Source organism: Rhineura floridana, chromosome 11, assembly GCF_030035675.1.
Source record: "Rhineura floridana isolate rRhiFlo1 chromosome 11, rRhiFlo1.hap2, whole genome shotgun sequence".
Lineage (NCBI taxonomy): Eukaryota > Metazoa > Chordata > Lepidosauria > Squamata > Rhineuridae > Rhineura > Rhineura floridana.
Genome location: NC_084490.1, coordinates 4730175 through 4755759, shown reverse-complemented (window position 1 = coordinate 4755759; position 25585 = coordinate 4730175). Strand labels below are relative to the sequence as shown.

Genomic DNA, 25585 nt, shown 5'->3' with positions numbered 1-25585 from the left:
ATGGGTGGCGTTTCAAAAGGATTACTCACCCCACTGTCATCGTATTGGGGGTGGAGAGACCCGATCCCTCCATATGGAAGATGGCATTGGTTAGTGTCACAGGAAGTGGGTTCTTGAAGACAATCTGCACTTCGGTCTCTTGTCCAACGATAGCTGGGCCCATCAACTATTGGGGGGGGGGAAGGAGAGAGAAAGAACGGGAAGTGTGAGGACACAGATAATCCTGAGGGGACAAATGCATCCTTGTCCCCACATGAACAAAAGACATTATCACAGGGGCTCCTCTGGGAGTATGGCCGACTTCAGAACCGTTCACACATAATTTAGAAAAGGAGAGATGCTCCCTACTTCACCCACACAGGGAAGGTCACTTCCAGAGAAGTCCAGGGGGAGGAGATACCCCTGCTTTCTCTTCCTCTCCCTTTTTAAAATAGGAAGCGGCCTCTCTGTGACAGACAAGGGCATTCTGGGAAGTGATGGAGTGGGCCCCATTTCCAGTAGCATTGCAACAACCAAATGGAGGCATCCGTGCTCTTGTTAAGGCTACATGTTTTTACAGGAGTAAATGTTCATTCAGAATCCATTTAAGTGAACTGGGATGGTGAAAGCAGGTATGATCCACTGGCCACCTTCCAATTTTGGTGCTTCTATGGCCCCAGATCCCTGTTAAGACCACACAGTTTTCAAGGCCCAACCCTCTCAACCAGGGGTGGGGAGCCTCAGGTCTGCAGGCCAAATGTGGCCCTCTTTGTCTGGCCCTTGGAACTCTCCCCAGACCACACCCCCTCTCCTCAGGACATACCCCTTATTGGCCCCATTTTACAGTATATATCCCAAATGTTTGTCTGTATGAAGAATAAAGAAGTGTGCAGAAATTAGCCTATTGTATACAGGTAAAATTTCCATCCATTGCTCCGCCCACTTTGCCTCCAGCCCCACCCACCACTTGCATGTGGTCCCCGAAAGGTTGTCCAGAAGAGAACACAGCCCTCAGGGCAAAGAAGGGTCCTTGCCTCTGCTCTAAACCCTGGTATCCCCGACATACCGTGAGAGTGAGGTCCGGTGTGCGCAGTCGGAAGGTATGCTCCTTTGCTATCACCTGCCCAGTCTCTGCCACTTTCCCAGAGATGCTCAGCTTCATGGCCCCCTGGTCAACCAGGTGGGGCTTGTACTCTGGGTAGGAGATCACCATGGGGACAGCCTGGGCTGGAGGGGAGAGGCAGGATCAGGGTTATACAAACTGGGAGCGAATCCAACAAATCACAGCAAGCTTCACACAAAATGAGATTTCTGCCACAGCCACTCAGGGAGCACCATGCAAATTACTAGACAAATTTATGGAGGACAGGGCTATCAATGGCTACTAGCCATGATGGCTGTGCTCTGCCACCCTGGTCAGGCAGTATGCTTCTGAAAACCAGTTGCCGGAAGCCTCAGGAGGGGAGAGTGTTCTTGCACTCGGGTCCTGCTTGTGGGTTTCCCATAGGCTTCTCGTTGGCCACTGTGAGAACAGGATGCTGGACTAGATGGGCCACTGGCCTGATCCAGCAGGCTCTTCTTATGTTCTACCTCTCAACCCATTTTGTTACACGTTCATATAAGGCAGATAGCCATTAGTGATGGCGACTCCCCGCCACATGCAGGCCTGCCTCAAAGGGGTCATCCATGCGCCACAGGGGCTCCACACAGATATAAAGACGTGGCACGGTTTAAGCAGCCTACCTCCGCCTGCCGGCACTTGGACCTGCCGCTGCTCCTGCTTGAAGTTGCTGCCCGTTACGCCCGTGTAGTACATGACGGCCACAAAGAGGTTGAGGGAGACGTTGCGGGGCATGGAACTTCGGTTCTTCAGGTTGACAGTCAAGGAAATGTCTTGGCCCGTGTAGGCCTCTTGGGTATCCACAGTCACCGCAATCTCGTCTCCCCACGACTTGTCTTTGTAGATGTGAGCCTTAGTGCCGTGCTTGGCCGCCGTTTCTACCGCTTTGCGCTCCGCCTCAGACCCTGAGAAAGAGGGAGAGAGGGGAAGAGAGAAGGTTAATGGAGGGGCCTGCTCACTTGTTACTGCAGCCAAATACACAGAACTATTTTTCTTTGACTTTGATGTTGATGGAATTAGAGATACTTCCTCCTTCTGGGATTCTGAAATTTTGAAGTTCTGCCGTACCAGATTTTTTTTTTTTTAAACCACCCAGAGCAGAACTCAAAATGGCAGAAACTGTCATTTGTCTGGATGCCTATTTTCAAACTTTTTCAAGAAATGTAAAAAATATGTTTATGAAACACCAATAGCCAACATGCTTTGAAGCAATGTACTAAAAGGATTCAAGACTGATTTTTTAAAAATTGTCTTTCAGCAATTGCATTTTCTTGAATTTAACACATATGTTTTAAAGACCTGGAATGGTGATTTTTACAATCTTGCCACTGTTTAAACATTTTTTTCCCTCCCCACAAGAGCACAAAAGGGGGGAGATGTTAGTTTAAATTACTATCACAGGGCCTCATATGCTAAATCCATTAATGACATTCCAAGGTGCTAATTCCAAAAATCCAGAATTCCTGTTAGAATTAAAAGAAAGTGGAACCCAAGTAGAACTCTGTGACAACAACAGAGCGGAACTGGAGGAATCATTCCCCCCCCCCCGTGGACTCCAAGAGGCAAGGGTCTATGTTTTGTGTGCCTGCGCGTGTCACTCTCCACTTTCTCAGGAAGCCCACTCATCCCCTTCACCACTTGCCACCTCACCTTCTGGATGTTTGTAAATGCTGGTGAGGTCGTGGCGCTGCTGAGAGCCAACCGCCTTGGCACTGATTAAGTGGCCAATGGCTTTTTCCTCCACGTAGACAATCTTGAAACTCCCGTCAGACTGGCGCTGCCAATACACCTTGTCACTGTTCACCTGCAGATGAAGAGAGAAACCCATCAGCTCCACCATATCCTTTCAGGGGAGACAATGAGCTTTGATTTGAGATGGGAGCAGGGCCGCATTATGACTTTTGTGGGCCCTAGGCACTTTTGCCTTCATGGGCCCCTTCCTCCATTTGTTTGTTGTTATGTGCCTCCAAGTCGACTACAACTTATGGCGACCCTATGAATCAGTGACCTCCAAGAGCATCTGTCATGAACCACCCTGTTCAGATCTTGTAAGTTCAGGTCTGTGGCTTTCTTTACGGAATCAATCCATCTCTTGTTTGGCCTTCCTCTTTTTCTACTCCCTTCTGTTTTTCCCAGCGTTATTGTCTTTTCTAATGAATCATGTCTTCTCACGATGTCTCCAAAGTATGATAACCTCAGTTTCATCCTTTTAACTTCTAGTGACAGTTCTGGTTTGATTTGTTCTGACACCCAATTATTTGACTTTTTTGCAGTCCATGGTATCCGCAAAGCTCTTCTCCTTCCTCCATAATAATATCGATATTAAAAATTATTTTTGATATAACTTTAAATACTTCAATTTTTTGTTTTTTTTTGTTTTAGGCAAAATTTAATAGCTTTTTGTGGGCCCTAAAAATGTCATTTTTTTCTGATGTGAGAAAAAAAACCATTTTCTTTGACCCTAAAAGTTCATTTTTTTCTTCTGATTTTAAAAGAAATTAAAACATTTTCGTTAGCCCCTAAAAGTATCGTGGGCCTAATAGATAAGTTGGCCCTGGATGAGAGAGTCCATCTGTTGCAGGACTTCAGGTGAAAACTGACATCTGCATTTGCCCCTGATTTCATATGGGTGCAGAATGGCGTCTCTCTGTCCCTTGGCATATCTGCCGTGAACACCCTATGTGTTTTACTTTTGGACATCCAATGAAGCTGAATGTTGGAAGATTCAGGACAGACAAAAGAAAGGACTCCTTCACACAGCGCAAAGTTAAGCTATGGAACTCCCTCCCACAGGAGGCAGTGGTGGCCACCATCTTGGATGGCTTTAAAAGAGGATTACACAAAATTCATGAAGGATGAGGCTGTCAATGGCTACCCGCCACAATGCTCTGTCTCCATAGTCAGAGGTGGTATCCTTCTGAAAACCAATTTCTGGAAACCGCAGTAGGGGAGAGTGCTCTTGCGCTCAGTCTTCCCTTGGGCATCTAGTTGTGAGAACAGGATGCTGGGCTAGATGGGCCACTGGCCTGATCCAGCAGGCTGTTACGTTACACTGGAAGTTAGAGTGGGAAACCAGTTCTTTGAAGCTGAAAGTGCTGACAAGGATGTGATGCCTGTTGACTCTGACCAGTCTTCTCCAGCCTAATGTCCTCCAGATACTGTTGGAACTACAACTCCCATCATCCCTGATTTTGGGCCTTGCTAGCTGGGACTGATGGAGTCTGTTGGGAGTAAAGCATCATCGCGTGACAAGCAACCTGACCTGGGGTGAGTAGGTGGGTGGGCAATAGATGGAAAGGCAACCTATACTTCCCTCGCTTATTCCTTCTTTAGTAACTGCTTGTTTATTGTTTCTCTCAGGCTTTACTTCCTTCCTCTTTCTTCTTATATAGTCTTAGTGAGTGTTAACCTCACAGCTCCATCATGGCCACATGTATGTCTATATTCAGAATGGCTTTATTTCCCCAGGAGTAATAAACCTATTCTTTCAACCACCAGTCTTACCAGACTACTCATCTCTGCATTATATATACCAAACTGCAACGGAGTCCAGCAACACGTGGAGAATACTGGGTGAAGAAGGCTGCTGTAGCCTACCCTCCCATCAATATGACTGGCGCAACACCTGCATTCCTTGGGAGCTGTCCTTGGTCCTGAGATTTAACTTTTCTGTTTGCCACCCCAGGCTCCTTCTAGGAGGAAAGGCGGGATATAAATGTAATAAATAAATAAATACAATTCTGAGCCTGAATCAAAGATGGGTAACTTGAGCAGGAGTGGAGAGTGGCCCTACTACCCCGAGTAACATTCACACATGCAAAACCGCTCAGAAAGAAGTACCTCTGCAAAGCAGAAGGAGGCATCGTATTTCATGTAAACCAGCCCGTTCTTGATGGCCTCTACGGAGCAGGGTCCGCAGCAGAAAATGCCTGTTGAGGAAAGCAGGGAAGAACTGAGATCGAGTGAAGGGAACAGAGCAGGGAGAAGGAACCAAGGTGTTTTTAAAGCAATAATTGTGCATCCACATGGGCACCCAGTCCTTGCTTTTGGACACCCAGGGGACACAAATGGGAGTTGTAGTCTGAAACGTCTGGAGTGCACCAGGCTGGCCAAGGTTGTCTCATACTCTTCCTTCAGCCCCCTTAATAGTATCGCAAAGGGCACTTCTCCCAGGCTTACCACTGCTAGATTCTTGTGGTGTTGCGTCTACCACCTGCCACCCGTCAAACCCTGAAGGCAAATCAGGCCGTTTCATCCAACAGTCGTTCCAGACATGGAAGTTCCTGCATCCAGACAGAAAAATTTAAAAATCGAGCACTTTTCAGATTACCCCTCTCAACCTTCCACCCCCAGCGAGAAGGAGGCAGGCAGGGTTTTCCTCACCAGACAGAGTCTTTATTGAGGTTCTCTATCGGCTTCATGTTCTCGTCAAAGTAAATGTCCATGGTGAGGCTGATGTCCGTGTCGTGTGCCGAGTTGTAGTTGGTGACTGTCCGCGTGGCAATGCCCAGGCACCGGAGCACTGGGGAGAGGAGGAGGGACAAGCCTCAGCTGAAGAACCCTCCTTTTTACTGCCCCAGCTCCCCAAAATGCCTGCAGTTCCTCCCAGCTTTGTGTCACACACTCGTTTGGACAATTTACTCTCCGCTCATTCATCCAAGCCAAGGGCAAAGATGCACATTTGGCAGGTGGCTAGATTGATCAGGAAGCCAAAACGCTTAACGCTGGAGAGAGGAGATATGAACCAAACAGCACCCCTTTTTCCCTAGGAAATCCCCACTTTCCCTCGTCCCATTATCTCATAACGTGTATATATTTATGTGCATGTGGAGTAGGATCTCTTCAGTCCTTCCTGCCTGCCTTCTCCCTCCCTCGGGGAACAGTTGTAGTTCAGTAGAGCATCTTCTTTGCATACAGAAGACCCCAGGTTCAACCCCTAATGGCATTTATTTAATTATTTATTTATATACCGCCCTATACCCAAAGCTCTCGGGGCGGTTTACAACAATTAAGAACATTAAAAACAAGTATACAAATTTAAACCATTAAAACCAATAAGCAAGTTAAAAACGCATGTTATTCAAATGCTGTTAAAATGCCTGGGAGAAGAGGAAAGACTTGACCTGGCGCCGAAAAGTTGGCACCGAAAAGTTGGCTAGGCGCACCTCATCAGGAAGTTCATTCCATAATTTGGGGGCCACCACTGAGAAGGCCCTCTCCCTTGTTGCCATCCTCCCAGCTTCCCTCGGAGTAGGCACATTTAGGAGGACCTTTGATGTTGAGCATAGTGTACAGGTAGGTTTTTGTCAGGAGAGGTGTTCCATCAGGTAATGTGGTCCCAAGCCGTGTAAGGCTTTATAGGTTAAAACCAGCACCTTGATGGCATTGAGACCCTGTTCTGGAATCCCGAACAGCCACTGCCTGTCACTGCAGACAATGCTGAAGTGGATAGCCCAATGGTCTGAATTGATTTCAAGCCGCTGCCTATGTTCCCCGCAGCCCACTTCCATCCTGGTTCTCGGCCAACGGCAAGTACCTGTGGTCACAACTCCAGCAAACACCCAGCACTGCCCATAGAGAACAGGGTAGCCCGTTTGGTGGTACTTCAGGAGGATGTCTCGGCTGCCCACCCACGCTGAAGGGTTGGTGCCGCGGGAGTAGTTGCCTGTCCAGTTCCCTACCAGCACCCCATTGTCATCCAGAGAATTCACCTGAGAGAGAGGGAGGATAAGAATCACTGTTGTTGGCAAGTGCTGTATTAGCCCCAAGGATAGAAGGATGCAAGGTTGATTGTTTCACTAAGAAATGCCTTTAGTAATGGTTAATTTCTAAAATGAGAGAAAGGTGTGTGCCAAATCTCAAGTTTGTTCCACATCACCTAATCCTGTGGCACTAGCCACTTTGGGGTGCCACAGATATATGGATCTGAGGAATACGGGCAATAGGAGTACATGGCCAAGCCTATCAGGGATCACTTTAAAAAAAGTCTATCAGGGACAAGTACCTGCTTTCTTAATGTTAGAAAGGCTGCTGCTGCAATGCTGAAAGCATACTTAACTGGAGGAATAGCAGGAATAAAAACAGAAGAGGAAGAGTAATAGGATGATTTTTGAAAAAGAAAGCAGGTTTTGCAGCCTGAGAAGATGAACATGTTTGAGAGCGGAATGGGTGAAACCCCAGCCTGTGACTCACCATGGCAGAGACAACGCGGGAAACCATGATGGGGTCTCCACGACTTGCATGTGGCATTCCGCGCCGGTCCAGCATGAAGAGACAAGCATCTAGCATACCCTTGTCAAACTGCAGGGAGAAGAGAGGGGAGATCAATGGAGCTAGGAGAGAGGGCACACTCAAACATCTCTCACACACATATGCCACATTGCTCTGGATGCTAGGAATACGAGTTATGAATGGGTTAGGATATTAATAAGTAATGCTGCCAGGCACCCAATAATTTTGTATCTCTATTCTTTTAATGAAAGAAAATTTGACTTTAGAAAAAACTGTCAAGAGCTCTCAGTCCCAATTTGCTAATCCCCTGTTAGCTGCTGATGCAAAACTGCAAGGCACACAGTTCAAGTGACAGTGCCACCTACTGGCAGAAAACAGAAATAGCTATACAAGGCGCTTCAGTCTTGTATTATCTGCTCAGAGAGAAGCCAGAGAGACTCGGGGCTCTTTCAGATGCCCTGCAATGAGCATTCATCCTGATTTGTTTGTGCAAGTCTTACTAGATCATACATGAATTAGATTATATCCAGTCCTTATTTAGCATTGATTCCGATCTGTTTGCAGGGAGATTATATGGCAACAAGCATTCATCTCATTGGTTTGTGGGGTGTTTATACGTCTTCCCGTTAATCATTTGTCAATTCCATACACTCAGTGCATTTCCTCAATACTTTCTTAACCACAACAAGTCCATTTCTTTGTTTTTTAAAAAAGTGAATTTGTTGCACTGACTAGGGCAACAGAAGGCTTTAAGGGGACACTCCTAACTGTCTTGATATGAGCTTGAATCCCCTCTGCAAAATATGGGCAGTCTGAAGGCACCCTAGTGAATAGCACAACTGGCTCCAAAGACGAGGAAGTCAAGCAGCTTTGATTCACATGCAGGCAATCTCTCTCTCTCTCTCTCTCCAATTGGTAGTGGAGGACAGTCTCATCTCCTAGGGCTAATCAAAATTGTTCTCAGCACCCCACCCCCTGCCAAAGAGTCATCAAGAACCTTACCTGGGCATAATTCCATGTTCTTTCTCCAATCTGGCTTTCTGTCCCATAATAAATCCTTCCTGTTTCATTCAGCACATACTCCTCTAGCCAGTCGCTCTGCGACATGTAAACAGGATCCTCTGAATAGGGAAGAACAGGGGGAGTTTAGGGTGAGGACCAAAAATTCTACAGCTTCAAAATTAAAAGTGTTTTAAGGGAAGAGAGGGGGAGGGGCAGCAGGACATGACAAATGGAGAATATCCATCCACCCATGTGTGCTTATATATTATCACAATATTTATTTTACATGCATTTTCTTGTTATTTTGTGGTTTATGTTGAATTTAGGCTTTTATACGGCATCCTGACCATATGTCACCCTTTTCTGGAGTTTTCCAAAAAAGCTGTTCTTGGATTTGCGGTCATTTTTCAGTGGGAAGGAAAATGGGCACTCTGCACATGCTCAAATGTGCCATTTTCTTTGTCGCAGCTTTCGGTTTCCACAATGGAGCTCTGGTCTGGAGCGAAGCAAAGTTGCACGTTGCATGAGCTCAACTTTAACTGACCACCACCAAAAGTGCACTTCATTCTGGATCATGCCCCATGCGCAGACCATGCGCAGAGTCCCTTTCATTATTTTCTACCCCTTAACCAGAGGATTGACACTCCCTAAATATTCTGCTTGCTGGCCTTTTAAAAAACTCGCTCCTCAACACAGAGCCAAGAGGTTTATTTTCTTTGGTGCTCTATTCAACATATTCCATTGCAGAGATAAAAGATTTCCTTTCCCCACCCAAGGTCCTGATCATTCCCATCTCTGCTGGAGATCAGGGAAGAAAGCAGGGGTGTGGGTGGGACAAAGATAAGAACCTCAAGGGGATGGTCTTGGCAGATGGACAGCCGGTCTTTCCCTGCCAGCCCCCCCCCAGCTGCTACAGAGCTAGGAAAACATGACCCCTCCCATAAAAGGGAAAGGGCTGTAGTTCAGTGGTACAGCATTTGCATGCAGGAAAGCCCATGCTCAATCCCGAGCGTCTCCAAATAGGGCTTGGAGACAACCTGCTTTGCAACCCTGCAGAGCTGCTTCAATACTGAGTTAGATGGACCAACTGTCCTAGACTTAGTGTAAGGCACTCAGTGTAACAGGGCAATTGGGGATAGTTACAACCTCCCCCACAGAAGCACCTGCAGTTTATGTTGCTGAGGTCGGCTCACAGCCAAACCCTCCAGCCACTAGGACGTACCACCAAATCCACAGCAAGCCAAGTTTAACCTCCCACTTTCAGCAAGTAATGACTGTTCAGGGGGCTCATCTTGCAGGTTTTCTAAGACCACATTTGAGAAATGAGGACCATAGTTCAGTGGTAGAGCATCCGCCTTTCATGCAGAAAGTCGCAGGTTCAAGCCCCAGCAGGCAGGGCTGGGAATGCCCTTTGCCTGAAATCCTGGACAGAGCCGCTGCCAGTCTGAGTCGATAGTACTGAGCTAGGGGAACCCATGGTGCAACTCTGTATAAGGCAGCTTACTATGTTCCTAAATCATAAATCAGGCCTGATTTTAAAAAATCATGTCTGATTAGAGATGTAAAGGCCCGGAAAACCCCCAGAAAAAAATTAGAAAAAAACGGGTTTCCCCTATTTTTTTCCAAAGCCTTTTTTGTTTTTTCCCCAAAAAATTAGAAAAATTGAAAAAAATGAAGAAAAAATGGATTATGGAATGTTTTATTTTAGCATGATGAATAAAATGTTTCATTGAATCTTGGTCCCCCCCTTTTCTCAGTTCTTTTTATGGGAATGGATGCTTTATGTCTGCTTGACACTGTGGAGGACTAGCGGAGGCATAAATAATTTTCTTTGTTATTAATGTTGATGGTTTCTTCTGTGGTTTTTTAAATTGTTTTTTACCTGCTCCTCATAAACTGGCAAAACGAAAGAGGTTCCTTACAGTTCAGGATCTTGTAGATTCATTTGTTACAAAAAAAAGTAAAAATTTAAAAAAGTAAATTCAATTTGTAATAATTGTTTGAATAAAATGTACTTTTGATATATCAAATGTAATAATTTTATGCCAAACCAACTTGTACATAATTACATTTGATGTTCCTGAAGTAACAAAGTGACTTTCAATCTGTAAAAAGTGCTAATATTGCATTTTTTCAATGTTTCTGAAAATTCCCATTTTTTCCTAGAAAAAAATCAGGGGAAAATCGGTGGTTTTCCATAGATTCAAAATTTCCAGAAATTTTACATCTGTACACCTGATGTAAGTAAACATAAGTGCATGTCGGTGTGCACATGAGCGTTCAGAACATCTTTTAAAATGTTTTTTTAAAAAGTTTGATCAGGTCTGGGGAATCTTTTTCAGCCTGGGGGCCGCATTCCCTTCTGAGCAGTCTACTGAGGGCCACATACCAGTGCTGAACGGGGCCAGAGGCAAAAGTGGGTGAAACAATGGATGTAAATGTTACCTTTGCACAGCGGGCTCGTTTCTACACTCTCTCTCAACCCCTCTATCCCGGCAAGCAGAAGCATTATCAGACTTCAAGGACACATTCAAGACGCAGGCAAAACTTTTGGGGTACAAAGCAGGGGCGGTGAGTGGCTTGGGAAGAGCTTCAAGGGCCACACAGACAGCCTTGGAGGGCCGTTGTCAACTCCTGGGCCTGAGGTTCCCGACCTTGTGTTAGATCATCAGCAAACTTACCACGGCACCAGGGATTGAAGAGGATGTAAATTTCATAGCGAGGGTCAAAGGGCGCCGGGTACTCGCCCGCCTTGCTTCGCGTCTTGACGCTGAACTGGTACTTGCCGATGATGGCGCTGGGTGAGGTGTGAACCCGGAGGGACATGGTGTTGGAGCCTGTGTCAGTCACCTCTGCTGACCAGCCGAAGCCAGACAAAGAGCTGCCGACGGGGACCAGGATGTGCGTGCCCTTGGAGACCTGTGGCGAGGGGCCTGCCGGAGAGATGGAGAAATCAGGGGAGACAGGTAAAGGCAAGAGGCAGCAGTTTGGCTGGCTGGTCCATTTTCCGCCTTCTGTGCCCGTATATTAAAAGACATACATTTGATTGAACAAGTAGTGTCTTTCCTTACTATTTCAAAACATTTTTATCCTGATATAGGAGGGACTTAAGTCCCTGTCCCTCAGGCTTGAAATCTAAAAGATACGACACAAAAGGAAAAGGGATTGGGAGGGAGAAGGAAAGAAGCAAACTCTAGCACTAGTTCTAATCTAAAAGAGACAGACAGACAGACTCTGGGTCCTTCTAGTGTGAAGGCAGAAACCTCAGAGTGCCTTGCCTGGCAATATGTCAAGCTTTTTCTTACAATTTTTTCCACTTGTGGGATCACTTTGACCCTGATTGGCTACCTGCATGGCTTCCTGATTGGTTAGGAAACCCTGTGTAATTCCTTCTGGGTCAGGTTGCCTCATCTCAAATGTTCTTTTAGCATTCCCCAACGTCCCGCCACAATTAGCCGGATCAGTCTCTTTCAGCCCTGTCTCATCTCCTCCTCCTTGTCACTGAGCTGCCTTCTCAGATGTCAACCCCAGGTTCCACTTGGCTGACTGACGGAATGTGCCTCACCCTGGATTTGGCACACACACCCTCTTGAACCTACTAGGCTAACACCCCACAGAGAGGCAGGGACAAATCTGCCAATTTCAGCTACTCATTTTTCTAACCTTCTCTACAATTCCACATCAGTTTGCAATATTCAAACTAGTCCTCATGAAAATTCATCTGCATTTCAGTGCGGATTTACCCATATACACATTTTTGTATGTAACTTTGCCTAATATACACATTTTGGCAAAGCAATTCTTTTTAACATTATGCATTTTTGTCTGCTGTCTTCACCAACATACAGCAAACCATAGTCTGGCACATGCATCTTTTGTACACATGACTTGGTTGGAGAAGTGCATTGCAAAATTCGGAGAAGGATGAATTTCAAAGGAAGGCTGTCTTTTGGTTCTTAGGTTGCTTTTGGAACGTGCAAATCAGGTTTAAATGTGGACTGAATCAAATTCCTCCATCATCCGTACCTGCAGATCCCTGCTGCAGACATATCCGCCCATGTTACCTGTGCTCCTCCTGACACATTCACACCCGAATCCTCAATCGAGTCGCGCACAAGTTTCCCTTCCTTCCCTCTCTCCATCCTTGGGCTGCCATTACCGTTCAGTTCCACCCATGCACTGCTCCATCTAGTAAGGGCAGATTGCCTGCCCAGCCACGACACAATTTTATATTGTGCACTGCCTTGTTATGTTTCTTTTGAAAGTGTGATTTATGAACATTTAAGAAAAATAAAAACTAATAATATCTATTAATATACATAGTCGCTGCTTTACCCACCCACCCCCATAGCTACATCTCTTTTACCATTTTATAGGTCTACACATCAGGGTTGTTGTTCCTGAAGCCAACTCCAGTCATGAATGTGGTTTTACTATGCACTGTACTCTGAGATATTCCAATGTTGTTTGCTTCTACCAGGGATAGGGGAAGTTGTGGACCTCCAGATGGGGTTGGGTTCCCAGTCCCATCACCTCCAGCCAGCTTAATCAATGATCAGGGCTGATGGGAACTGTAGTCCACCAATGTCTGGAGAGCCACAGGTTCTGCAGCCCCGATTTACACAATGAGCCACTCTGACTGCCTGGGGAGGGGAGTGTGCCAGATCTCTTAACCCTGTCAAAGGACAGAGCCCCACTCAGTTTACATAAGCATGCAGGGACATCACACAATGGCATGTTTGTGTGGGAGAGAGAAAATAATAATAATCCAAATTTACATCATTAGCTAACTTTGTATATATTTCCCTGTGAGGCAATTCACAATATTATCAACACATTGCTATAGCATTTTTAATGGGTGAAGTCGTTTCCAATCCTTATTTTATGGTCAACAACCCTGTGGGGTAGGCCAGTATGGTTTCATTCATAAATATGTGCACATGGAAATATATACAGCTGGACAGCCAGGGCTCAGTGGGCAACAATGGCGGCTACTAGCCCCGATGGTGGCTACTAGCCCCGATGGCTATGTTCTTCCTCCACTGTTGGAGACAGTATACCTGAGAGCTATTTTGCTAAGGGCGGTATATAAATTGAAATAATAAATAAAATAAATAAATAAATACCTCTGAATACCAGTTGCTGGTATTCAGGTGGGGAGAGGGCTCTTACACTCAGGTCCCACTCTTGGGCTTCCCGCAGGGGGCATCTGGCTGGCCACTGTGAGAACAGGAGGCTGGACTAGATGGGCTGCCTTTGGCCTGATCCAACTGCGGGACTGTTCTGATGTTCTTACACCATCCAGGATTCAGGGCTCAGACCCAGAATTTGCTTTCAATACTGAAGCTCAGCCCTCCTATACAGTAGGGCCCTGCTTTGCGGCACTCTGCCTTGCAGCATTCCACTGATACAGCGGTTGTCAATTGCGGAAAGGTCCTGCTTCTATGGCGCTTGTTCCACTTTTACAGCGTTTTTTGGGCACCAGGCACCATTTTAGACAATGTTAGTCAATGCGTTCCGCTTTAGGGCAGATTTCGCTTTACGGCAGCGGTCCAGAACAGAACCTGCCGTATGAGCGGGGGCCTGCTGTACATGAAGCCTTAGTAAAGAAGAGTGCTTCTGAGCCCACAGAGACTGTCGTTGCCTTATCAGTTAGTAGCTACGGCTTTTTCCCAATTTAAGATTTTTAAAAGATTTAAAATAGCAGGATTCCTAGGTCAGAAGGGTGTAATCCTCCCCTGCCCCCCCCCCAGGACAGCTTAGCCTTAAATAACTTTTGGGCAGAAAGCCACAAGGTGCAGCTTTCTCTATCATGAAAAAGGAATGGCACGAGAAACTTCAGCGGATAGGTTTCTGCCTGCCATCCAAATCTTTAAAAGCACAGGAACACTGCTAGGGGGACAAAGGTGGTAACGTCACAAGGTCAGACCGTAAGCCTATTTGAATGCAGGAATTTTTGTTAACTACTCTGTTCATGCTCAGAAGCATCCTAAACATTAATGGTAAGAGAGACATGCATTGCAAAACAGAGAACACAGACCCCATCTGCACTATACATTTTAAGCACAATGCCACTTTAACAGTCATGGCCTCCCCCCCCCCCAAGAATCCCGGGAACTGTAGTTTGTTAAGGGTGGGGTGCTGACAGCTATTAGGAGACCCCTATTCCCCTTACAGAGCTACAATTTCCAGAAGGTTGATTGTTCAACCACTTGGGAAATGGTAATCTGAGAGGAATAGGGGACTCCTAACAACTTTCAGCACCCTTCACAAACTACCGTTCCCATGCTGCTTTGGGGGAAGCCATGACGGTTTAACACAGATTTAAATGTGAGGTGCGGATGTGGCCACAATCTCTCTTTCTCTCTTGCAGTGTTCACTCCCAAACCTCCCCTCCCAGCTCTCCACAAAAACAGGCTGGAGAAGTCAGCAGCTGGGTGGCTTCTCTGGCAAACTCTTCCCCTGTTTGTTGACGTTACCGCTTCAGGAACTGCAGGCCTTATCAAGCAGCCAAGGAGGCGGCTGTTTTTGCCTCAGATCTCTTGGGTAGGGTAGGCCTCAGCTGGGGGCGCTCTGCCATGAGAAAATTTGCAGCCTTGGTGGGCTCGTGTTTGTATAGGTTGTGACCCAAATCATTCCAGCAAAACAGCAAAAAAAAAAAAAGAGATACATTTTAGCTGACAGCAGCCCAGAGAACAAAAAACACAGTGATGTAAACAGATGACATTGCCAGCTGACCCCCAAAGCACAGCAAGGCCTGCTCCTGTGCTTTTGCCTTTCACACTTGCATGTGTCCATTACAGGCACAGGAACAGGGCCTGGTGATAAAGCAGGTCACTCTCCCAAGGGCCAACGTAACAGTCCCTATCCTGCAAAGGTGGGGTGCCTCTTTGAGCCTGAGGGCCAAATTCCCTTTTGGGAAACCTTCTGGGGGCCACATGTCAGTGGTGGGCAGGGTTGGAGGCAAAAGTGGGTGGAGCAACAAATGGGAATTTTACATTTGTACAGTAGATAACTTTCTACACATACTCACATACCCCTCTCTAACATCCATCCAGACTGTATACGCACCATATATTTAAAGCACACCCCCCCCAAATCCAGGGAACTGTAGTTTTCCCCTGACAGAGTTATAGTACCCAACACCCTTAAACTACAGTTCCCAGGATTAATTGGGGGAAAGTCATGTGCTTTAAGTGTATGGCATGTACGGAGTCCCTGACAAGTCAGAGTCTTGATCAGAGTTGAAGGACATGTTCCAGCCAGGCCAACACACTTGGCATGTGAAACAGTCAATGGCACCTGGTAGCTCCATGACGGTGGAGCACCGTGGACAGTTCCTTGAGCATTCAGACCAAAACCCGGAGTGAATTCCACTGCCTCACTGACATAGAGCCACTGGAAGTAGGTCCAGCGATGGGGAGCAGTCTAGGGAGAGTTCTGAGGGCCAATACAGAAGGTTGGAGGACTGTATTTGGCCCCAGGGACCAAGGTCCCTCAACCCCTGATGCAATGGATCATGCTATTTGTTTGGTAGGCTGTTCCAAGGAGGAAGACTGCAGTGAGAAAGGAGTGCTCTGAACAGCACCCGGTGCGCAGCGGTGCATCAACAGATAAAGCTGCTTCAGCTCTTTTGCAAAACAATCGGGAAGAACAATCAGAGATCAGTGCACCCTCCCTGCGTCTAGACCCACACCCAGCAGCTGGCAGAGGTGACTCTTAGCATTCTTAGGGAGGAAATTGGGAGCGCTTTTCGTCCCAAACCTTGTGTTCTTTTCCAGCCTTCAGCAAGCAGGTCAGGACAAGAAAGAACAAAACCTGTTCTCCAGTGGGGTGCGGCTCGGCACCTCCATATTGACTCCTTTCTCTTCCCTCCTACACCTGCATTGGAGGTTGCAGCTGCATGAGATTCCAGCTCTGTGCCATCTTCACCAGTGTCCTATCCTGCCCCTTCTCCTCCCTGGCGAGGGGTTCACTGTAATCCCCTCCCCTATAACACTAGCCTCATGCCTTTAACACCTATGCAGTGGGCAGAAATTCAACAGATAGAGTCTAACCCAGCATGGAGATGTACTGGTGGAAGAAGCTGCATATGGTGGATTTCCAGTTGGCGCATCTTCCCTACTGGGAAAGACAGAAGTATTAACAGTGGGGGGGGGGGGCGGGATGGAGTTGAAGTCCAACATCATCTGGAGTGCAGCAGGTTGGGTCTGCATCCAGTGAAACCCTGCAGGTAGTGTACTTCAGGACAGACAAGAGATAGGACTTCTTTGGCACAAGTATATAATTAACAAACCTCTGGAATTTGCTCTGGCTTTTCAAAAAGGATTAGCTAGATATTTCCTCATCCAGGAATGTACATCAGTGGCCATTAATTGCTGCATGGATCCTCCATGTACAGATTTATTTATTTATTTTATTTATTTATTTATTAAATTTATATACCGCCCGACTAGCGATAGCTCTCTGCAGTCTACCTCTGCAATTCTTTGGGTCAAAGAGTGGGAGAGGGCCAATGCCTTCACGGAAGGCTCACAGTACGCATCCTGGAGGCATTTGGTGGGCTACTGGGAAAAAGCAGGACAGTGGACCTTTTGGTCGGATCCAGCACACCACATCATCTTACACTCTAACTCTGCAGGCACCTGGTTGGCCACTGTGAGGACAGGATGCTGGACTAGATGGGCCACTGGCCTGATCCAGCAGGCTCTTCTTATGTTCTTATGTTCTGGCAGAGAATAGGCGGGCAATCCTTTATCCAGCAAAACCATCAAAGGGATTTGAGACGAGAAAAGCTGATAGGGTCCTTCTACCACCCTTGGTTGCTAGAGTCCCATCTGATGACATGTCAGCATTTCATTCCTAAAGGGGAAGCTGTGAGACATGGACCTCTATGATGTGGGTCCCCTGTTCCTTTAATCCCAGAGGAGTGGAGCAGCTGACAGTCGTTCAGACGAGAGGGAGACCGAGGGTGCCTCCAGAATGTCAGTATTTTGTGGAAGGGATTCAAGCACATACCAGAACTTGGGATTTGTGCAATTAAAGCACAACAAATCATCTTAAAAACAAAAATGGACTTTTTGCAGTTTGGAAAGTGACAGGGAAATGCATTGAACAGTGTGAGATGAACAACTAACACGAGCAACGCGTAAACTCCCTTCAAGCGGATCAGGATGAGCGCTCGCTGTCGTAACCTTCCTGCAAACACACCAAAATGAATGCTTGATAAAGATCAGACATAGCCTAACCACCCAGTTTTGGTGAGCTTGGTTGCCAGCTTTTTTCACTGGCCTTTGATCCTCTGCTCCTAACTGCAGCTCAAGCTGCAGACCTAGCAGTCAACAACAACATTTACCTTTCTGCCACGAATTCTTACAGATCAAGCAGCTGTTAAAAAAGGCTTGGGAGAAGGCCAGAGCTGCTTTCTTCTATGCTGGAAGCTCACATTAAGCCCCAAGGCACACATTCACTTCCTAAATATTAAATATCCCTTAACACTCCCCCGACACCTCCCACCCCCTCATACTATCAGGATTGTTTACAGTCAGGTGGATTCTCTCTCCTTCCCCCTGCGCCAGCCCTGCAATATTATTTATGAATGAACTCTCTCCTGCTGTTTAGGAGCCCAGGTGGAAATGAGATTTGACTATTACATGGTAGATTATTCAATCCCCAGACTAAAGGCACATCCAGACTGTTGCTATTTTTGGATAATATTCAATCACATACCAGCAATTTTAAGTTGTACAATTATAATTGATTGGGGAGGTCTTGTGAAACACACCCGATTCCCCCAAAGTTTGGACTTTCTGTAATAAAGGAAAGTGATGGGAAAACTGAGTGGGAAAAGTGTGGGATAAGTCTTGCTTTGGCGCAACATCATCTAACCTCCCTGCAAACAAACAGAGCGAATGCTTATTGAATAGCCAACGTTGTCTAATCTCCCTGGAACAAACAAATTGGGATGAACACTCAACACAGAGGCTGTCTCTGGAAGCACCCTAATTAATCCTATTAAAGTGTTCCTAAGGACCGTGTGATTAACTAGGCAGGACAGACAGATTTTGCTGGATCTTATTTCCTCCAGAAGTGGTTAGCCAAATACTTAGCCAAAGCACAGCCCCACTCCCCAGTTAACTGTCCCTGGCGCACTTGATACTTTTGTGGTTTTCCTTTGATGCTGCTGGGCCCTTGGACCAGCGCACTCAATTATCTCATTAAATGCATCCTGCTCAGTGCTTAATTTCTATGAAAAGGGCTTAAATCTGTCTGGAAACATGCCACTCTCTGGTCTGCAAACCTCCCACTGCCACCAATATTTTAGTCTGTACGATTCTTCTACAAACACAAGCAGCTGCCAGATATCAGCTCAGGCTACCTATTCTGGTTGGCAGCAGATCTCCAGGGTCTTGGGCCGAGAAATCTCTCCCCTGCCCCCTGCCAATCATCTGCTATTGACCTGATCCTAGATTGAAGTGAGGACTTTCTGTAGACAAAGCATGCACTCAAAGCATGAGCGACAAAGCATGATTAGGCCTCATCTTGAGTACTGCGTCCAGTTCTGGTCTCCGCACTTCAAGAAGGATGCAGACAAACTGGTTCAGAGGAGTGCAGCAAGGATGATCAGGAGACTGGAAACAAAGCCCTATGAGGAGAGACTGAAAGAACTGGGCATGTTTAGCCTGGAGAACAGAAGACTGAGGGGAGATATGATCGCACTCTTCAAATACATGAAAGGTTGTCACACAGAGGAGGGCCGGGATCTCTTCTCGATCGTTCCAGAGTGCAGAACACGGAATAATGGGCTCAAGTTGCAGGAAGCCAGATTTCGACTGGACATCAGGAAAAACTTCCTAACTGTTAGAGCCATACAACAATGGAACTAATTACCTAGAGAGGTAGTGGGATCTCCGACACTGGAGGCAGCTGGACAGCCATCTGTCCGGAATGGTTTGATTTGGCTTCCTGCACTGAGCCGGGGCTTGGACTTGATGGCCTTATAGACCCCTTCCAACTCTACTATTCTATTATTCTACTGCCAGCAGAGAGAGAAGAGGATTGCACTCCGTACTTGTTCAGTGGCCCTTTCACCATGTCTAACTTCCTATATTCCACGCTAGAGAACAGACACCAAAAACAGATGCCACCAGGGCTAAGCCCTGGCAAAAATTAAACCCTGACTCTTCCTACAGTACTCCATTTTTCATCATCCTATGAAAGAACACAGGAAGTTGCCTTACACCAAGTCAGACCATTGGACCATCTAACTCAGTACTGTCTGCACCGACTGGCAGGGGCTCTGCCAAGGGACATTCCCAGCCCTTCTGCATTCAAAGCTGGTCCTCTGCAGCTGAGCAACAGCCGTTCCCTAGTGGATACAGGCTGGAGCGTTGAGTGAGAGGCCTGTCATTCACGTACTTAAGAAACACTCCCCCTCCCCACTGGAACACACAACATCCTATTTGCCTTGGTGATCACAGCCTGAGAGGTCACGCCGTAACCCATAGATGTTCAGTGACACCAGCTTTGCCAGGATAGAGGTCGCTGTCTCTCTCTTTGCTTTGGCTCTCTGCCTAACCCACAGCTTAGGGCTGGAGGCAGTTCCGGGTAATTGTTGGGCTTTTACGATTAAAAAAATATGAAGCTCCTTTGTCCCAGCATCCTAGGTGGAAGCAGAGACCTAAGGCTTCTCCAGCACGAGAACCTCAGATACTTTACGACCTTGAAGGTGCGCCAGAAAGCAGACCAAGGGTTCCTCCTGACTGGTGGACGATTTTGGGACTTTTGGCAGGTGCATTCTGCAAGATGTTCTTGATGCAATCATAGTGTGCCAGCGTTTGATTTATAGTGGGCTGTCCACTTATCATTCCACTTTATTAGTTCTTCTGCAATACTTCCCAATGTTACATTATTGCTGTCTGGAGAGGCACTCCTGGAGCTATAGTGCAAAACAAGCAGACTCACACACACCCTGGATCATTTGCCATATGACAGGTTACAGGATTTCAGCAGAAAGCTATAGCACATGCAGCGATTAGAATCGAAGCAGTATGCCGTTGCTCGCCATGAAACTTCTGCAGGCACAAACAGTATCAAAAGCGGGATTGCGTGCCCCAATACCATCATGAGCAGAAAGTGTCATGAATGCACTTTTTAAAAGGGCATCCGGAGGGGCCCCAGGAACACCTAATCCACCATTCATAAGAACATAAGAAGAGCCTGCTGGCTCAGGCCAGTGGCTCATCCAGTCTAGCATCCTGTTCTCACAGTGGCCAACCAGATGCCCACGGGAAGCCGGCGAGCAAGACCTGAGTTTCCTCCTGCAGTTTCCAGAAACTGGCATTCAGAAGCATGCTGCGTCTGACTGTGGAGGCAGAGCGTAGCCATCGTGGCTAGTAGCCACTGATAGCCTTTTCCTCCCTGAATGTGTCTAATCCTCTTTTAAATGCATCCAAGTTTGTGGCCATCCCTGCCTCTTGCGGGAGCAAGTCCCAGAGTTTAAACTCTGTGCTGCATGAAGAAGGACTTTCTTTTGTCTGTCCTGAATCTTCCAACATTCAGCTTCATTGAATGTCCACCAGTTTCTAGCATTATGAGAGAGGGAGAAAAAAACTTTTCTCTATCCGCTTTTTCCATGCGACGCATAGTTTTATACGCTTGTATCACATGTCACCATTCAAGTCTGCAACCCCCGCCTTGAAGCAGAGCCTAAATCCCGGCTTTATCGCTACAGCCATTTTTGGTTTGTTTCCCCCTCCCCCTCCCGTTTCCGTAACTTCCAACCTGACGCAGAGCTCTGGAGAACTCAAAAGCTCGCTCACTTTTTTGTGACATTTGGGTTGGCTCCCAAGAAAGCTCACTGGCCAACTGCGGACCACAAAACGCAGCCGTTCTAATCTGCTCTGTCAAACCCGTGTGTCTAACATGGTGCCCTCCAGATGTTTCTGACAACAGTTCCCCTCATCCCCAACTGTTGGCTGATGGGAGGTGAAGTCCTTAACATCTGGAGGGCACCACGTTGGTTACCCCTGCCCTAATCAATGCCTCCCTCTCCCTCACAGCTGTGCAGGGGGGTGGGACGAATAAGGAATCTGCCTTACACCAGGTCTGATGATTTGTCCATCCCACCAGAGAAGATGACATTGGGCAGTGGCAGCTCCTGGCTCCATGTCAGTGGAATCCACTCCGGACTTTAGTCTGAACTTTCAAGGAGGTGTCCTTGAAAGCTCGGGCTAAAACCCAGAGCGGATTCCACTGCTTCATTGACATGGAGCCACCAGCTGCCATTGCGCAATATCATCTCCTCTGACTAGGCCTCGGAGCAGGAGCCTTTCCCTGGCTGTACCTGGAGATGCTACCAGGGATTGATTATGGGATCTCCCGCCCGCAAAGCAACTGCACTACCAATGAGCTATGGTCCCACCCCAATACAGGAAGCTGCCTTATTCCAAGTCAGACCATTGGGCCATCAAGCTCTGTATTTACACCGACAGGCAGCCGCTCTCCAGGGGTGTGGATGAGGGACATTCCTGGGCCTACCTGGAGATGCCATTGAGGATTCTGCAGGTGGCTCTACCACTGAGCTCCAGTTCCTCCCATCTCTGTATTTTAAAAAAACCCTCTTCTAAAATGCCACATCAGCACTGGGTTGTTGTTTTTTAGCATATTGTGAAGCTGGGTGGCCAATCAGAGAACTATGTTGACCTCTCACCACAGCGGAAAGCAGATGGCGTCCGGGTCACAAACCCAAGAAATTACAGAGCTAGCCAGTCTCGCAAATCTAATCAGAGACTGGGATTGTTTCTTTTTAGATCTTGGTCAGGGAGAAACAGAAAGGGGGTGTTGAGTGGGGGGGAGAATTAAAACTTAATTATGGGGCTGGCTGGGCTGGAAGCCAATGCAGCTGTCTGTCTGTGTGCCCAACCCCATTTCCAAACTCTGCTCCTGAGCAAAATTTAGCAACATACATCTCGGAGTCGCTAAGAGCTGAATTCCTCGCCCATTTCAGCGAAGAGAGACTGATAAGAATCCCAAGCACAGACCAGTTCCACCAGAAAACTGGAAACATCCTCTGTGTGCAAGGGTCTCAGAGATGGAGCCCCAACACTATTGGGATGTTCAGAGAATCGTGGGATTGTCGCCTACATTTTCCGATGCCATTCTTTTGCCTTTCAAGGCAGGAAGAAATCCAACAGGTGTGCTCCTCCCCAGCATGGAGAGGCAGAGCAGCTTTGGCAGTCTCAGCAGACAGAAAAGATGCAACCACGGGTGGGACCCTACATTAAAAGTACATGGCTTTCCCCAAAGAGTCCTGAGGACTGTAGTTTACCCTTCATAGATCTACAGTTCCCAGCACCCTTAACAAACTACAGTTCCCAGGATATTTTGGGGGAAGCCATGAGCTTTAAATGTATGGTGCATGCACAGCTTCAGTTCTAAAATGAAAGCTGGGGGATGGTGGGGTGGGAAGGAGCGAATCTCAGCGATGTGAAGATGCCATCATTATTTTCTGACCTAGTAATGCTTGGCTGTCATCTGAAGAGTGGAAGGAATGGACAGGAGGAACAAGGCACTTTGCACAAGCTCAACAGCATTCTGCTCTTTCTTCACTAAGGGCAGCTGAGCGCTTGGCAATGAATAAAACATCCCAGAGCAAAGCCCTGCTGAGTTTTTGGCCCACATTCCTGGAAAGGAACCTTGGTTGTGAAGTATAGACAGGGTTGTCATTTGATGCATAAAACATAAAAAATAATAATGGTTTGTGACTGGAAGATACTTATATTCTCAGTTTGGAATATATTGACGCTGCCCCAATAAAAAAGTACAAGGGCAGCCCCGCTGGATCAGACCATCCTGCTTCACACAGTGACCAACCAGACACCGCAGGAAAGCTCACTGGCAGTGCACTGGGGCAACAGCCCTATTGCCTGCTGTTGTTCCCCAGCACTTAATATGCAGCAGCATGCTGCCTCTGAACATGGAGGCTTCATTTAGGTGCCTCCTCCATGCATTTGTCAAATCTCCTTTTAAAGGGATGTATACTAGGAGCCATCCCCACATGTTGTGGCACTGGATTCCATAACTAGGAGCAAAGCAAAGTTAACTGAACCACACTAGGGTGCACTGAAGTGCATTGCACAGTTGTTTCTTTTACCAAGCAGGCCTGCTTCTATCTCATCTAGTTTGGCCCTTCTGTTCCTCCAAATTTGACAGCTTGATCATGAGGACTAGAAGGTCAAGCTAAGAGCAACCAAGTCTGAGGTTTCTGTCTCCCCCACCTGGAAGCCAAATATTCTGCCAACTTGGCACACTCACCAATGAGAAACTCAAGGCAGATCCGGTGCTCCTCGGGGTCATAGGGTTGTCGGAACTGAAGCTTCATGTCGAAAGGCTGCCCGCGGCGGATGATGAGGTTGTCATACTCAAACTCATTTGTGCGGTGAGCGCGGCGGTTACTGCCAGATCGGCTGCTCATCAAGTCAATTCCGCTGATCACCAGCATGCCATCTGCACAAAGGAGAGCGAGAAAGAATCAGCCCCACCCAAGAGAGACCACCCTAGTCTCTCTGCTCAGAAGGGCCTCCTGCAGCACGCATTGAGCTTGCTGGAGGCGTTCAGTGCAGCAACAGAGAGGGCCTAAAATATATATGGAAGGACCATCGCAGAAACCCATTCAGAATTTGTTCTGACACATTGGAAACAACATTCCCCAATGATGAGCACTGCTGGATTTCACAGGGGAGTTTTGGGTGTGTGTGTGTGTAAAGGGTAATAAAACTGTTTTATGAATAATTATGTTAAGGTATCAAAGCACCATCCATATGCGTAATGCTATACAAAATGCAAGAGGGCAGCTGGGCAGCCATCTGTCGGGGATGCTTTGATTTGGATTCCTCCAAATTGGACTTGATGGCCTTACAGGCCGCTTCCAACTCTACTATTCTATGATTCTAGGTCTGTGCCCGCAAAGACTTCCAGCAGCCTTCACCCACCTGGTGCCCTCCTAACTCCCATCAGCTAGGGCTGATAGGAATCTTAGTCCAAAACATCTGCAGGGCACCGGGAGGGCAAAGGCTACTTTTGTTAACTTCTTCAAAATGAAACATTAAAGTCAAAACATTTCTAAACATTCGGATCGCAAAACCCCAAGAGAAAGCCAAACATGGTACAGCTGTGCTGGAGCAATTTCAACATTTTCACCCTCAGCATGGTTTTCCTTTGCACAAAGGGCCTTCCACATATCTTTCTGCTTTCACCCTGGTGTCGCCTGGCAAGTGGACAACACATCCTCCTCGTTGCCCAAGCAACTCACCTCGGACGGCTGGCTCCGATCGCCGATTCCCCGGGACCTCGCCAGGTGCGGGCCCCCAGTCCGCATCATCTGCATGGCCAGAGCAGCACCCGCAACATTTGTTGAACCAGTTCCGCTTCTTCCTTCTGGGGGTGGGCTCTGGCGCGTCAGGCTGCCGCACACGATAACTGACATTGGCCCAACGGCCCACGTCCCCACGGGGGTCCGGCACTGGCATGATTTCTGTAGGGGAGACAGAGAAGGAGCCTATGAATGCAATATCATTGTCACTGTAGTGCAGAGGGTAGAATTTCCTGTCTGTCTTACTCAGCTGTTTTTATTTTCTCCACCCCAGACACAGCTGCATTTCACCAGCTAACACTCTATTTCTCCCCATCTGGGAGGCTGGCAATGGTGTGAGAGGCACACGATGGGCATTCTGGAGATTCATTATATCCATGACTGGCTATTTGGCCCCAGGAGAGAGGCTGACACAACTCCTGGGAGAGTCACCAACTATCACCTTCAGGCAGGGTGGATCCTCGTTGCTATCTGATAGCACCATGGCTCAGGCAGGACTTGTTCTACAGAGCAGCTACGACAGCTGAAAAGCCCCACAGATTTTTTTCAGATCTGCCCATTTTTCCTTCCAAAACTGGAAAGAAACTGCAGAGTCCAGGATCCCACCCTCCTTTCCTCCAAGCTAAACAACCTCACTCTTGTCTTAGAGACAACTCAGCAGTCCTGGCTTTAAACAATCAAGATATAGCCTAGAAAAGCCACACTTATGCCTTTAACAGCAGTCACAGCATACCAGAATTCAACAGGTGAAGTTTTCCCCAAATGCTGCACCATCTGTTGAATTCATGACTGTCACACCTCTGAACAGCACAGAATCTGTGTCAGAAATAAAAGGTGGCAACCACAGGATACTATCCTTCTCCTCTACAAACCACAAGGAC

General features: G+C 47.2%; 1 protein-coding gene across 4 annotated transcripts in view; it reads right to left on the bottom strand.

Moving 5' to 3' along the window:
- The window catches only part of TGM1 (transglutaminase 1), a 41743-nt gene that overhangs the window by 2897 nt on the left and 13261 nt on the right, over positions 1-25585 (bottom strand). For all 4 annotated transcript variants that reach the window (XM_061589522.1, XM_061589520.1, XM_061589518.1 and 1 more), the window contains 13 exons: positions 24645-24866; positions 23648-23839; positions 11014-11265; positions 8333-8451; positions 7292-7399; positions 6636-6810; positions 5483-5621; positions 5279-5382; positions 4940-5028; positions 2750-2903; positions 1723-2004; positions 1046-1206; positions 30-166 (listed from right to left, as the gene is read on the bottom strand). In XM_061589522.1, coding sequence (XP_061445506.1) covers positions 30-166; positions 1046-1206; positions 1723-2004; positions 2750-2903; positions 4940-5028; positions 5279-5382; positions 5483-5621; positions 6636-6810; positions 7292-7399; positions 8333-8451; positions 11014-11265; positions 23648-23839; positions 24645-24861 — 2129 coding nt within the window. In that variant the 5' untranslated portion in view covers positions 24862-24866. The remainder of the gene's footprint in view (positions 1-29; positions 167-1045; positions 1207-1722; positions 2005-2749; positions 2904-4939; positions 5029-5278; positions 5383-5482; positions 5622-6635; positions 6811-7291; positions 7400-8332; positions 8452-11013; positions 11266-23647; positions 23840-24644; positions 24867-25585) is intronic.